This window comes from Carcharodon carcharias, chromosome 20 (genome assembly GCF_017639515.1).
Source record: "Carcharodon carcharias isolate sCarCar2 chromosome 20, sCarCar2.pri, whole genome shotgun sequence".
Classification (NCBI taxonomy): Eukaryota; Metazoa; Chordata; class Chondrichthyes; order Lamniformes; family Lamnidae; genus Carcharodon; species Carcharodon carcharias.
The window spans coordinates 36,105,247-36,120,075 of record NC_054486.1 but is presented as its reverse complement, the minus strand read 5'-3'; the positions used below and the strand labels follow the sequence as shown (position 1 = coordinate 36,120,075).

Sequence of the window (14,829 nt, the reverse complement as noted above, 5' to 3'; positions counted from 1 at the left end):
GCTGAATCCCCCACAATCAACATCCTGGTGGTTACCGTTTACCAGAAATGGAACTGGACCAGCCATAAAAATACTGTGGCTATAAGAACAGGTCAGAAGCTGGGAATTCTACAGTGAGTAACTTACCTCCTGATTCCCCAAAGCTTGTCCACCATCTACAAGGCACAATGGAATACTCTCCACTTGCCTGGATGAGTGCAGCTCCAACAACACTCAAGAAGCTGGACACCGTCCAGGATAAAGCAGCCCACTTGACCGTCCCACCCCCAACTCCTATCCACCACCTTCAACATTTACTCCCTCCATCATCGATGAATTGTGGCAGCAGTGTGTATCATCTACAAGATGCACTCCAGCAACTCACGAAGGCTCCTTTGACAGCATCTTCCAAACCTGCAAACTCTACCATCTAGAAGACGAGGGCAGCAGAAACATACCACTACCTGCAAGTTTCCCTCCAAGCCACTCACCATCCTGACTTGGAACTATATCACTAATCCTTCACTGTCACTAGGTCAAAATCCTTCCTAACAACAATGTAGGTGGACTACAGTGGTTCAAGAAGGTGGCTTGCCACCACCTTATCAAGGGCAATTACAAATGGGCAATAAATGCTGGTCCAGCCAGCGGCTCCCACATCCTGTGAATCAATAAAAACAAGGGACATGTCAGGTTAACAACTAAAAATCCCAGTTATGCTGTAAATCCCACAGTGCTTGTGAGCCATACATGAGAGGTCCAGCTATTTCGTTCATTCTTAGGACTGTACGTATAAATATGGGGAAGAATATTCCCCCCGTTGGAGGGGAAGTGCAGGAGCGGGCGTGTGCAGGCGCGCCTCCAATCGGTGCCCCCAACCGGGGGGCTAGTTAAGGCTATGCGCTCCCTGTGTGCATGGGGGCAGATTCCCTAAGCCAGGAGTGCGCTCTTTTGCGCATGCGTGTGAAAGAGCACACTCATTTCCCTGAGGCTAAGTGCTGCCTCAGGGAGATCGGTGCAAAATTTAAAAATGGTCAATGAACAAAAATAAAATTTCCCTGACATGTCCCCTCATGTGCCACTGTCACATGAGTTGGGACATGTCCATCACTTTTATTCAAACTTTTATTCAATTTTTAATAACCCTCATGAAACCTCATCCCACTCGTGAATGAAGTTTCATGCTTTTTTTGAAGCCCGCCAGGGCTCCTGGCCTGCCCGCCAACCCTAAGGTTGGACGGGCAGGTCCATTAACTACTTGAATTAATTTTTGAATGGCCTCAATAGGGCGTTGACAGGTTGACAGGCAGACAGCTGATTTGGCTGCGCCCCTGCCGACCTGAAAATTGAAATGATGTGGAGTGATGTAAGGAGTTCCACCCGGCGTCATCCCGCATCATTTTACGCATCAGTGAGTGCCCCCCCCTGCTTGCCGACCTCAATATCCTGGCCTTTGTGTGTGTAAGCAACAAGTTGTCAGCTTGTGCACCAAAATAAATTTATTTTATTGCTTTTGAGCCTTGTATAAATGATCAGGAATATGACCCAGACCTTTTACCACTAATTTATTGTAAGGAAACTGAAAACATGTTGGCTCAAACAGCATAGCTGAGTGCACTTTAAGAAACTGTAGCTAACAAGCTCTTAAAATTCATTCCCATCTTGTAAACTTATTCTTTCTAACTACTTTATGCTATTGTAGTCTTGTTATGTTAGTATTTGCTGCTTTAAACTGCTATTAGCTTTTAACTGTATACGAAAATGATATCAGGAGGCCATTCAACCCCTCAAGCCTGTTTTGCTATTTAATTAGGTCATGGCTGAATATGTATCTTAACTCCATCCACCAGCTTTGGGTTCCATAATTCTTAACACTAAAAAAACCCACCAATCTCAGTTCTGAAACTTTCCATTGACCCCGTCCCACCCCCGAGTCTCCCCAGTATTTTGGGGAGAGTGTTCTAGATTTCTATTACCCTTTGTGTGATAAAGTGTTCCCTGACATCATTCCTGAATGGACAAGATCTAACTTTAAGTTTATGCCCCCTTTTTTCCAGACTTCCCCACCAGAGAAATAGTTTCTTCTATCTATCCTATCAACTCCTTTAATCATCTTGAACACATCAGGTAGATTTACCTCTGATTCTTCTGTACTCCATATTATCAGCATTGTCACCTTAGGAAAGAACCAGCAGCCATTGATTAAAATATCCGCCGCTATGAAGCAAACTCATTTCTTAATGTCCAAGTGGATTTTTTTTAAATTGTACCTTTTATTGTAACCATGGCAACCCCACTAATCCGTAATAACTGCACATTGCTATAATAACAAAGAGATTGAGTATCATGATGGAGACCAAAGGGATAACCCTCTGATTGATTAGAAGTTGTCTGAACAGAAGCGACATTCAAGGCCAAAGATGTCATCCATTTTAGTAAATGTTGTGGTAACTAATATTTATGCATTTTGATAGTGCACTCAAATTAACTCTGCTGAAGGACCGAATGTGATGCAGTCTGCAGCTATGTTAGTCACTTGATCGTCACTAAAGTTTATTAAACTGTATCAAAAAAATCTGCACACTGATTTTCTGTATTTCTTATAAACATTACAAAAGACACATGAAAACCATAGAGACCTTGAGAAAGGAGAGAGTTGAAAAACTACAGAAATTCAGAAGGACTCGTAGCCTGAGCCCACAGAAACATATAACTTTACGCTGCCAAAAGAATCCAACCACATCCCATCATGAACAAGATCTCCCAAGCAAGTGGAGGAACTACCTGCAGCGGTTACGCCAGGATGTTGTGGAAAACACACGGTAAGTCTTCAATTATATAAGGAAAATTTCAGCAAGGAATTGTTAGACAAGTGGAGCATCAGCACCACTGTGGAGAAAAATATTTATATTGAGTGAGTGTTCCAGAAGCATTCAATCTTTCACTTGTCTGTTTATTTGAATCAGGTTACACTTATTATATTTAGAACAGTTTAAGATGTCCAGAGGTCACAAAAGGATAGGCTAACAAAGCAGTTAATAAAGCAGGTAGGATCCCAGGCTTTATGAACAGAAGCAGAGAGTACAAAAACAAGGAAGTTATGCTCAATTTTTATAAAGCACTGGTTTTGCCTCAACCAGAGTATAGTCTCCAATTCTGCATGCCACGTTTTAGGAAGGACATCAAGGCCTTGGAGAGGGTGCTGAAAAGATTTACGAAAATGGTCCCAGGGATGATGGATTGCAGTTACAGGGACAGACCAGAGAAGCTGGGTTGCTGTCCTTAGAGGAGCGAAGGCTAAGAGGGAATTTAATAGAGATGTCAAAAATCATGAAAGTAAGGAGGAAACATTTTCAATGGCTGAAGGATTGATAACCAGAAGGTACAGATTTAAAGTGATTGGCAAAAGAACCAGAGGCAACATGAGGAAAACCTTTTAACACAAAGAATGGTTAGAATTTGGAATGCAATGTTGGATAGGGCGGTGGCACAGATTCAATAGTAGTTTTCAAAAGGATAAGTACTCAAAAGGCAAAAATATGCATTGATATGAGAACAGCAAGGGAGTGGGACAAATTGATTGCTCTTTGAAAAAGCCGGCACAGCCACAATGGGCCAAATGGCCTCATTTCCATGCTGTATTTTTCTATGATTCTATGTAAATATTCTTTTTTATCTTTCCCTTTTTTCTTTCTTTTCCCAAATTTGACCAATTTACATATCTGGGTCCAAGTTATTAGTGTACATTAGAAACAATGCTGGCCCCAATACTGAGCCCTGAACCCCCACTCCATACATTTTCTAACTCATTTTTCTAATTTTTCCCTTGCACATTTAGTCAGGAAAGGTTAGAGTAAAATGTATGGCATTCTTCAGAGAATTGATTGTTGTTGAACTGTATCATGAAACTTCAAGAACTATGAACAATGTTTTGTGCTTTTTGGTTATGTAAAGGAATCATTTCATCATCGGTGAATGGATGTCAGTGATAACCTATGCATGATGTTAGTTTGTTCCTGCCTTGAAGATCTTTGCCAAAGCAGTAGTTAAATCCAAGAAAATAACACACAATGTCTGGTGGTAACATACTTTGTTGTAACCCTCTAGAACTCAAGCAGTTGTCAAGGGTAGAGAGGAAACCACTTCAGAGATTGAGTATCTACTTAGAGATTATCAGAAGGCTCGAGAGGAAGCAAAAGTGGAAATAGCAAAGGCAAGAGATAAGCTACGTGTAAGGGCTGAGAAGGAGAAATGCCGTTTGCAACAGCAGATGATCTCGCAATTATTGAAGGTAACCTTCAGGAGATATCAGATCTAATGGGGCATTTGTGTACATACTGAATAGCCATGAGTCATTTGACATTAAATGTATTGTGTATATGAATAAGAGCTTAGTTTAAACTTGTAATGATCTTTACAACAATCCCATTGATGAAAACTTTCAAACAAGTCTGACACTGCAAGTATATGATGTGCATTTAAATCTGTAACTGAATGAAATTAACTAGCAACATTGTTAACCATTTGTTAAAAGAAAAGATAAGCACCACAGTCAGAATTGGAATACGGAATATAATTACAAGCAAGTAAACTCTCTGAAGATGACAAAATAGAATATATTCCATCTGACACAATGATTTTCTTATTAATCTATTTACTTAACTATTAATGTAAAAGTGAAAAGAATAGTATGCCTGCAAGCATGCATATACGTGCACTTTCTAGGAAAGTCTTCACATCAATCAAAAATATTTTTTTATTAATCCTCAACTTTTTTAGAGCAGTTATACATTTTGTGAAGATTTGGTCCCACTGATTATTACTCAGTATTAATTTTTGAATGTTTGTTATATTTTTCCCTCAATAGGAGGAAGGAAGGGTGAAGAATGTAGCTAGCCGAAGCAGCCTGTGCACGGGGTCAAATCTTAGTCTGTCTTCCAATCCCACATCAGGCTACAGCAGCAGCAACACAGCCTTACCTGACACCAACCCCCAAACCAAGGTCAGAATTCACACACTGGTAAACGAGCATTGACTGACTGATGAGAATTTGAGTTTTTTTTTAGTTCTCATGATGGATAAAATGTCAGTTATTCTTGGTCCTAATATCCCAGCTTGGTTCGATATATAAGAACCAAATTATCCCAATCACTCTTTGTTAAACAGCATTTACATAGCACCTTTCATAACCTCAGAGCATCCCATAATGCTTTACTGTCAATGAAGTGCTTTTGAAGTGAAATCACTGTTGAAACTGGCAACTAGTTTTGAACATAGGGCTTAGGTGCAGGAGTAGGCCATTTGACCCTTTGAGCCTTCATCGCCATTCGATAAGACCATGGCTGATCTGACTGTGGCTTCAACTCCACCTTTTTGCCTGTCCCCCATAGCCCTTGACTCCTTTGTCTACCAAAAAAACCTATCTAACTCAGTCTTGAATAAATTCAATGACCCAGCCTCCACTATTTTCAATGGAAGAGAATTCCACAGACTAACAACCCTCTGAGAGACCCTCATCTCTGACTTAAAAGGGACACATCTCATTTTTAAACTGTGTCCCCTAATTCTAATCTCTCCCACTAGAGGAAATATTCACCTGCTATCCACCCTATCAAGTCCCCTCAGGATCTTATATGTTTCAATAAGATCGCCTCTCATTCTTCTAAATTCCAATGGATATAGCCCAACGTGTTCAACCTTTCTTCTATAATAAGTCCTTTATCCCAGGAATGAGCCAACTGAACCTTCTCTGAATTGTTTCTAACACAATTATATCCTTTTGCAAATAAGGAGACCAAACCTGTACACAGTACTCCAGATGTGGTCTCACCAAGGCCCTTTTATATTCCATTCCCCTTGCAATAAATGCCAACAATCCATGTGCCCTCTTAATTACTTGCTGTACCTGCATGCTAACATTTTGTGATTCATGTACCAGGAAACCCAGGCCCTTCTGTATCATAGAGTTATTCAATCTCTCTCCATTTAAATAATATACTGCTTTTCTATTCTTTCTGCCAAAGTGGACAATTTCACATTTTCCCACATTGTACTTCACCTGCCAAATTTTTACCCACTCACTTAACCTACCTATATCCTTTTGTAGACTCTTTACCACCTCTTGACAACTTACTGTCCTACCTATCTTAGTGTCATTGGCAAATTTAGGTATCATACATTTGACCCCTTCATCCAAGTCATTGATATAGTTTGTAAATAGTTAAGGTCCCAACTCTGATCCTTGTGGCACTCCACTTGTTACAGCTTGCTTACTCAAAAAAGATCCATTTATCCCTACTCTCTACTTCCTGTTAGCTAGCAATCCTTTATCCATGCTAAGGTGATCCTTTATTCTTTATCCATGAAGAGGTAACAGAGAGAATGGATGAGAGCATTGCAGTTGATGTTATGTACATGGACTTCCAAAAAGCATTCAATACAATGCCACAATTTCTTAAATAATAGAATCTAGCAATTTCCCAGTGACAGATATTGGGTTAACTTGCCGATAGTTTCCTACTTTCTGTCTCTTTCCTTTCTTGAATGAAGGTGTTACATTTGCGATTTTCCAATCCGCTGGGACTTTTCCAGAATTGGTGCACAACAAGCAGCAATTAAATAATGACTGGATTATAATGACTCTTTTAGTGATGATGTTATTCCAGAAAGTATCATGGCGCATCTATGTTATGAGAGGGTAGACGAGGTCTCATCCAAAAGGCAGCACTTCTGACGGTGCAGTATTCTCTCAGTATTGGAACAGAGTATTTACTGTGTTCAATACATCTGTGGTTAGAAATATCAGATTTGTATGTATTTTTTAATTACTCAAAAAAGTAAAAAGCTGTACATTAGATCATGATCATTTTTAAATCTGATTTCCAGGAATCAGTTAGTGTACAAGGCAACTTTTTACTTTTTATACAAGATGGTCTATTATTATAATCCTTGGCCAGATCCCGGGACGTGAGGGGGAGATGCGGTTAGGGTTCACTAACGTTTTGTTTAAAATAGATAAAGTTTGAAAGCCCAGATGATTAAGTGAGTAAAGCCACAAGATTCCACGATACAAATTCAGAATGATAAAACAATTTACAATATCCATCTTGTACTCTAACATTCAGGGTAAGTATGAGGTACATGTGAATTAGCAGGCAATCCATAGTCTGACACACCACAATACACAACAGATGACAGATGCAACCAAAATGGATTCCATGGATTTCTCAACAACTCACCCAGACGTTTGTCACATTGTGAGCCAACCAATCGCACTGAAACTTCATCTTCCGCACGAGGGTTTCTAATCTCCACATTTGAAGATCTCGCCTTAGAATTCTCTTCACAAATCACTCCCACTCAGGCGTCTTCAACCATGACCCACCTTGCAGGCTTTCAGTCTTGCTTTCTGAGATTCTTTTCCCCTGGATTTCTGAGTACACTCAAGCTTCACCTTCCATGCACGATCTTCAGCCATGCCAAGCAGAACACCACTGTTCCAAAGGGGTACCTTTGCCCCAACAGCCCGCAGCACAGAGTCACCAAACTTCAGTTGCCTTCTCGGATCTTCTGGGCTCCTCTCATGCACACTTTGCTTAAAGTCTGCTCCCTGCAGCTCTTTCTTGAATTCAGAGCCTATTACTCTGTTCCTTTCTTTAACTTCATTTAAGGGAACCCAGTCCTCTTGCCTGTCTTCACCCCTTGCCTGGGACTGACTTTTGGGACCACTCCCTGTTTTCTTTCTCTCTACCCCCCTCCCCACCCACTTTGTCCTGCTCCCTGGGACACACTCTTAACATGGCATTCCCTTCCAGGTCATCTGACCTGCCTTTTTGCGGTGTTCTGTTTCTTTTCTTTTTGCACAGGAGCGCAGAGCTGGTTCCCAGCCTGAAGAATGCAAAAAAAAACCCAAATTGCACGCGTGTGGCCATTTTCCAGCCGCGCATGCATAGGAGGCCTGAGGATTGTTGGGAACCGGAGCTCCTAACCTACGAACTAAAGGTAAGTATTTGAGTTTCTTAGCAATATAAAGATGCAACCAGACTCAATTTAAATAAAGAGGGAGATCCTACAATATAGACTCTCATGTTTGCTCTGTTACATATGGTCCCCAGGCGAGGTTCCCCAATTTGTTACAATCTCAGGCAAGATACCCCAATTTTGTTCTGCTCCTGGGTGAGGACGAATAAGCTGGCTTCCCTGCTTTATTCAGCCCCCTTGGTTGGTCATAACCAGGTTAATTTAAAAGGGATCCCTTCCCTCATGGATACCTTTTCCTATTCCAAATGTATTTATGTTTTAGAAGGAGCCAATTTCACCAGGCTTTCTTGAGTCAAAGAAAGAGTAAATTTATTAGTTGCTAAAAACCTGAGAAAAAATAATAAAAACACAACACACATGCACACGTCAGAAATGAGAAGTTGAATTCAAAAATAAAAGTTTTAAAAAAATATGCAAATCAGTCTGCAGAGAATAGATGGTGAAACGTTGTGGCTGTTAAGTTGGGTGATTCTGGTACAACTGACATTGGCAGTTGAACAGTTGGTTTGGAGACACTAAGTTCTGCAGGTTAGCTGAAGGAGCTGTCCTGTTTCCTTTTTAACTGTGGCTTTGCTGAATTGTCTCCAGCCACAGAGAGAGAGAGTTAGAGACTTTTACCTGCAAGCAAGTTGATGTTCTTCTGTGTGATGCTTACAGCAGAACTAGAAAGACACATCAGGTTGGAAGCTGGCTTTTTAACCCATTTCCGAAAACAAACAAGTCTTTTGCCCGGAATCTGCTTTCTTTCAATTCAGACCATTTCCACATTCTGAGATATCACTCGAGATGGCTTCAGTTGAGATGTGGTAAGCATTCTCCATTGCCTCCGCAACCATAGGAGATTAAAGATCAGAATTGCATCTTTTCCTTTAAAGTGTCTCTGTCTGAAGAAGGCCATGACATCTTTTAGGTGCGACATTCCATAGGCTCTCTGGACTAGTCTGTCAAGTATAATCCATATAAGAATTTTACAGCAAGTGGTTACTTTACATTCTCAGCCAGCTCTTGCTTGTAGGACATTTTTTTAAAAACACACATCTTAAAAAGTTCAATAAGCCCATAAGTAATTGGTTGCTCCGTTGTCATGACACTTCCCCACATGATGAATGAAATGAGATTATTCCCATTTCATTACAAAGGGAGAAAAAAAATTAAAACAACAAACACACTGACACACACCTTCATTCTCCTATCCTTGGTCGATATTATCTCTTCAGTTCTAACCGGGTCTGTTTAAGCTCTGGACAGGGCATATGCAATCACATTTGATTTCCTGGCAATGTGGGTGATTTTTAGGTGCTATGGTTGGAGAAACAAACACCAATGAAATAACCTGGCATTCTGTGTCATAAACCTTTCCACAAAGGTTAATGGGTTGCGATCAGTACAGATTGGGGTCTCTCTGTATTCATTTCAGACATTATCTCAAAGTGTTTGAGAGCCAGTAATAAACTCCATTGTGAAGTACCATTTCTGATGCTTGCTTAGTGTTTTGGAGAAGTACCCGATCGGCCTCTCTCTTTCTGATTTGTCTTCCTGGAGGAGGACAGCCCTGACCCCAATAGCACTTGCTTCAATGACTACTTTAAATGCTTGGTTAAAGTTCAGAGCTGAAAGTACAGGCTCGCCTATTAAAATAGCTTACAGCCTTTCGAAAGCTGTCTGGCATTTCTCTGTCCAACACTACCTTTGCTTTTTTCCCTGTAGTAGAACTGTTAGCAGGGCAGTTTCTGTGCTGAACTTTGGGATATATTTGTGATAGAAGCCAAACATTCCCAAGAATGTCATGATATCCTGTTTCGGTGTGGAAGTGGGGAACTGTGCTTGTGCCTTTGCAGTCCTGGGTAGTACTTGTTCTTGACCCACTGCATGTCCTAGATAGGTCACTTGAGACGTAGCGAACTCGCTCTTTGCGAGATTGACCACTAGGTCAGCCGACTGTACTTGCTCTAAGTGAGTTTCCCAGGTGTCGCTGAACACTAGGGGCAGAATTTTTCTCTCGGTGGGCGGGCGCATACCCAACCCACTCAAGCGTGAAATAACACACATTGATGTCGGCTGAGTGTGCTGACGTCAAAGTGCACACTCGCGATATATCGCTAGGCAGGCGCGTGAGGGAGACGGAGGCGTGCCTCTCACTAATTAAGAGGCTAGTTTAGGCCCTTGACACACAATTGTCTCCGTGTTTACGTAGCCCATGCAGATTTTTAGCTGTTGCACAGGCAAAACGGGCAGCTGGCCAGGCCACAATTTGCAAAAGCTCATCCACTGGGGGATAAGAAGGACCAGCAACATTGTCAATGTGAGTAGTGAAGAGTTTTGGAGATCCCGTGCTGCTGGTTGCTTTTGTGAACTGGACAACTTCATCTCACTTCAGAGCTGCATTCTGAGCAGTTCTAGGCTTTATTTCAGGACTCATTGTCTTCCAGGCCTCTGGAGGATTCAGGCCATGTGGGCCCTTCCAGGTATCAGACAGCTTTCTGTAACCCTGGTAATGGGGATTGTGGTCTCTGCTGTTGGCACCTCCTCTGAGGAGGAAGAGAGTGGCAGAAGGGAGAGGTGGCCATGTGTCCCAATGCAGCTTCCAGGGGTGCGACCTGTGGGAGGAGAGGCACAGGCACAAGGGGGGCAGGGCCAACTGGCAGTCCAAGGCAGAAGGGGCCACAGAAGACAACACTATCCTGTTGCCAGGCTTTACAGGCAGCAATGGTCCGAGGTGCAATGCCGAAGGAGACTCCATCTCTCAAGGGAAACAGTGGCCTCCATTTGTCAGAGGATTGGGCCTGAGATCAACTCCACTGTGTGGATACTGGATGGCAATGTTATGCCCAACGAGGTGCTGGTATCTGCACTGGTGCCTGCTTGACAGTGCCTGCTAGAGAGTGTGACACAAGTGAGTATGGTGGTCCTCTGGGGTCAGGGTGGGCCTTCAGGGTCACAATTGTGACTGCCTGTTAACTGGTTTAAGTCATGACACTGTCACTGTGCATGCCAGGCATCCTGGTGAGACAACAGATATCTGCATTGTGGTGCCCTCGTCTTTCAATTATCAATGGGGACTCCAGTTACGAGGCTCATAACAACCCTCAACTGTTCTGTACACTGACCCATGCCAACATAGTACTCACCCTTCCCAATCGCAGGAGATTGTTAAAACGGTTCCAGCACTGCAGTCATGAGTGCTTTATCATGTTGTGGCTGCTCAGCCTGGATGCCACCTCTGCCCAGGCCTTTCTGGTGCGTTATGGGGGTCTCCTCCCATCTCTGGGGACAAGGGTTTCCCTCCTGGCTGCCAACTCCTCTGGGAGGCTGCAAGGCAGCCATTGAAGAAACATGGGGCTGACTGCCCCGCCGACCTGCCCTCCCACCACCGGCACTGCAACCCATCGAGAGTTCAGTGTCCTTCCATAGCTGCCTGGGCTGTTTTTGAATCGACCGCCGGGCTGCCATTGGACCCGGTGAACATCGTTCTCCTGCCCCTGCCCGCCCTTCTCGGAGCTTCCCCAGCTGCCTTTCAAGCGGGGCGAGCCTTAATTGGCCCATCAGTGTGAAATTGTGGTCTATTCCCGATTGCGGGCAGCAGTCGACTTCCTGACTGCCCCCACCGAGCCTGCCTGCCAAGGGCAAAATTCTGCCACAAGAGATTGTCTGGGTACACTATGCAATTGGATAAGCCCGCCACTAAGTCCATCAGCCTTTGAAAAGTGGCTGTGGCATTTCGGAATCCAAGAAATTTAACACTGATCTAACCCATCTGGAGTTAAGAAAGCGGAGACTTCCTTCACGCAGGCAGTCAAGGGAACCTCCCAGTATCCCTTGAGTAAATCTATCTTTGTAACGTAGGTTGCTTTACCCACCCTATCTATGCAGTCTTCCAGTTGGAGTATCGGGTAGAAGTCGGCTCCACTGCATTAATGTTTTGGTAGCCAATGCAGAACTTTGTGGAGCTGTCCGGCTTGGGCAGGAGCACAGCTGGGGGGCTCCAGCTACTGCTAAAACAAAAACAGAATTACCTGGAAAAACTCAGCAGGTCTGGCAGCATCGGTGGAGAAGAAAAGAGTTGACGTTTCGAGTCCTCATCACCCTTCAACAGAACTGAGTGAATATTAGGAGTGGGGTGAAATATAAGCTGGTTTAAGGTGGGGGGGTGGGGGGAGAGAAGTTTGGGGGGGTGGGGGAAGTGGTGGTGTGGTTGTAGGGACAAGCAAGCAGTGAGAGGAGCAGATAATTAAAAGATGTCACAGACAAAGGAACAAAGGTGTTGAAGGTGGTGATATTATCTAAACAAATGTGCTAATTAAGAATGGATAGCAGGACAATCAAGGTACAGCTCTAGTGGGGGTGGGGTGGAAAGACTAGCAGGTCATACAAGATTTAAAAATAATGGAAATAGGTGGGAAAAGAAAAATCTATATAAATTATTGGAAAAAACAAAAGGAAGGGGGAAGAAGTGGAAAGGGAGTGGGGATGGAGGAGGGAGTTCAAGATCTAAAGTTGTTGAATTCAATATTCAGTCCAGAAGGCTGTAAAGTGCCTAGTTGGAAGATGAGGTGCTGTTCCTCCAGTTTGCGTTGGGCTTCACTGGAACAATGCAGCAAACCAAGGACAGACATGTGGGCAAGAGAGCAGGGTGGAGTGTTAAAATGGCAAGTGACAGGGAGGTTTGGGTCTTTCTTGCAGACAGACCGCAGGTGTTCTGCAAAGCGGTCGCCCAGTTTATGTTTGGTCTCTCCAATGTAGAGGAGACCGCATTGGGAGCAACGAATGCAGTAGACTAAGTTGGGGGAAATGCTGCTTCACTTGAAAGGAGTGTTTGGGCCCTTGGACGGTGAGAAGAGAGGAAGTGAAGGGGCAAGTGTTGCATCTTTTGCATGGGCATGGGGAGGTGCCATAGGTAGGGGTTGAGGAGTAGGGGTGATGGAGCAGTGGACCAGGGTGTCACGGAGGGAACGATCCCTACGGAATGCCGCCGGGGGGGTGAAGGGAAGATGTGTTTGGTGGTGGCATCATGCTGGAGTTAGCGGAAATGGCGGAGGATGATCCTTTGAATGCGGAGGCTGGTGGGGTAATAAGTGAGGACAAGGGGGACCCTATCATGTTTCTGGGAGGGAGGAGAAGGCGAGAGGGCGGATGCGCGGGAGATGGGCCGGACACGGTTGAGGGCTCTGTCAACGACCATGGGTGCAAAACCTCGGTTAAGGAAGAAGGAGGACATGTCAGATGAACTGTTTTTGAAGGTAGCATCATCGGAACAGATGCGACAGAGGCGAAGGAACTGAGAATGGAATGGAGTCCTTACAGGAAGTGGGGTGTAAGGAGCTGTAGTCGAGATAACTGTGAGAGTCGGTAGGCTTGTAATGAATATTGGTGGACAGTCTATCACCAGAAATTGAGACAGAGAGGTCAAGGAAGGGAAGGGAAGTGTCAGAGGTGGACCATGTGAAAATGATGGAGGGGTGGAAATTGGAAGCAAAATTAATAAATTTTTCCAAGTCCCGACGAGAGCGTGAAGCAGCACCGAAGTAATCATTGATGTATCGGAGAAAGAGTTGTGGGAGGGGGCCGGAGTAGGACTGGAACAAGGAATGTTCCACATACCCCATAAAGAGAAGGCATAGCTGGGGCCCATGTGGATACCCATAGCCACACCTTTTATTTGGAGGAAGTGAGAGGAGTTAAAGGAGAAATTGTTCAGTGTGAGAACAAGTTCAGCTAGACGGAGGAGAGTAGTGGTGGATGGGGATTGTTTGGGCCTCTGTTCGAGGAAGAAGCTAAGGGCCCTCAAACCATCCTAGTGGGGGATGGAGGTGTAGAGTGATTGGACATCCATGGTGAAGAGGAAGCAGTTGGGGCCAGGGAACTGGAAATTGTTAATGTGACGTAAGCTGTCAGAGGAATCATGGATGTAGGTGGGAAGGGACTGGACAAGGGGAGAGAGAAGGGAGTCATGATAACTAGAAATGAGTTCCGTGGGGCAGGAACAGGCTGACAAGATCAGTCTACCGGGACAGTCCTGTTTGTGGATTTTGGGTAGGAGGTAGAAGCGGGCCATCCAAGGTTGGGCAACTATCAGGCTGGAAGCTGTGGGAGGAAGATCTCCAGAGGAGATGAGGTCAGTGACAGTCCTGGAAACAATGGCTTGATGTTAAGTGGTGGGGTCATGGTCCAGTGAGAGGTAGGAGGAAGTGTCTGCGAGTTGATGCTCAGCCTCCGCGATGTAGAGGTCAGTGCGCCAGACAACGACAGCACCACCCATGTCAGCGGGTTTGATGACAATGTTCGGGTTGGACCTGAGAGAACGGAATGCAGTGAGTTCAGAGAGAGACAGATTAGAATGGGTGAGAGGAGCAGAGAAATTGAGACAACTAATGTCACGCTGACAGTTCTCAATGAAAAGATCAAGAGAAGGTAAGAATCCAGAGGGAGGGGTCCAGGTGGAGGGAGAATATTGGAGGCGGGTAAAAGGATCCGTTGAACGGGGAGATGGCTCCTGCCCAAAGAAGTGAGCACGGAGACGAAGACGGCAGAAGAAGAGTTCAGCATCGTGCTGAGCCGGAAATTCATTGAGATGAGGGCGTAAAGGTATGAAACTAAGTCCTTTGCTGAGCACTAAACGTACAGCGTCGGAGAGGGGAAGGTCAGGGGATATAGTGAATACACGGCCGGGGCTGGGATTGGAAGATGGGGTGGGGACGGTGGGACAGGCAGGTGTGGAGGGTCCTGGATTGGTGTTGGTGTCGATGAGTTGGAGCTTGCGTTCCTTAGCACTTGAGAGAAAGAGAAACAGTTTCTTGTTGAGGCGTTGGATGA

General features: G+C 44.3%; 1 protein-coding gene across 1 annotated transcript in view; it reads left to right on the top strand.

The window, feature by feature from the left end:
• Positions 1–14,829, top strand: part of stard9 (StAR-related lipid transfer (START) domain containing 9) — a 356,364-nt gene that overhangs the window by 307,952 nt on the left and 33,583 nt on the right. Inside the window, exons 26-28 of the mRNA XM_041214173.1 lie at positions 2,598–2,801; positions 4,087–4,270; positions 4,847–4,981. Coding sequence (XP_041070107.1) covers positions 2,598–2,801; positions 4,087–4,270; positions 4,847–4,981 — 523 coding nt within the window. The remainder of the gene's footprint in view (positions 1–2,597; positions 2,802–4,086; positions 4,271–4,846; positions 4,982–14,829) is intronic.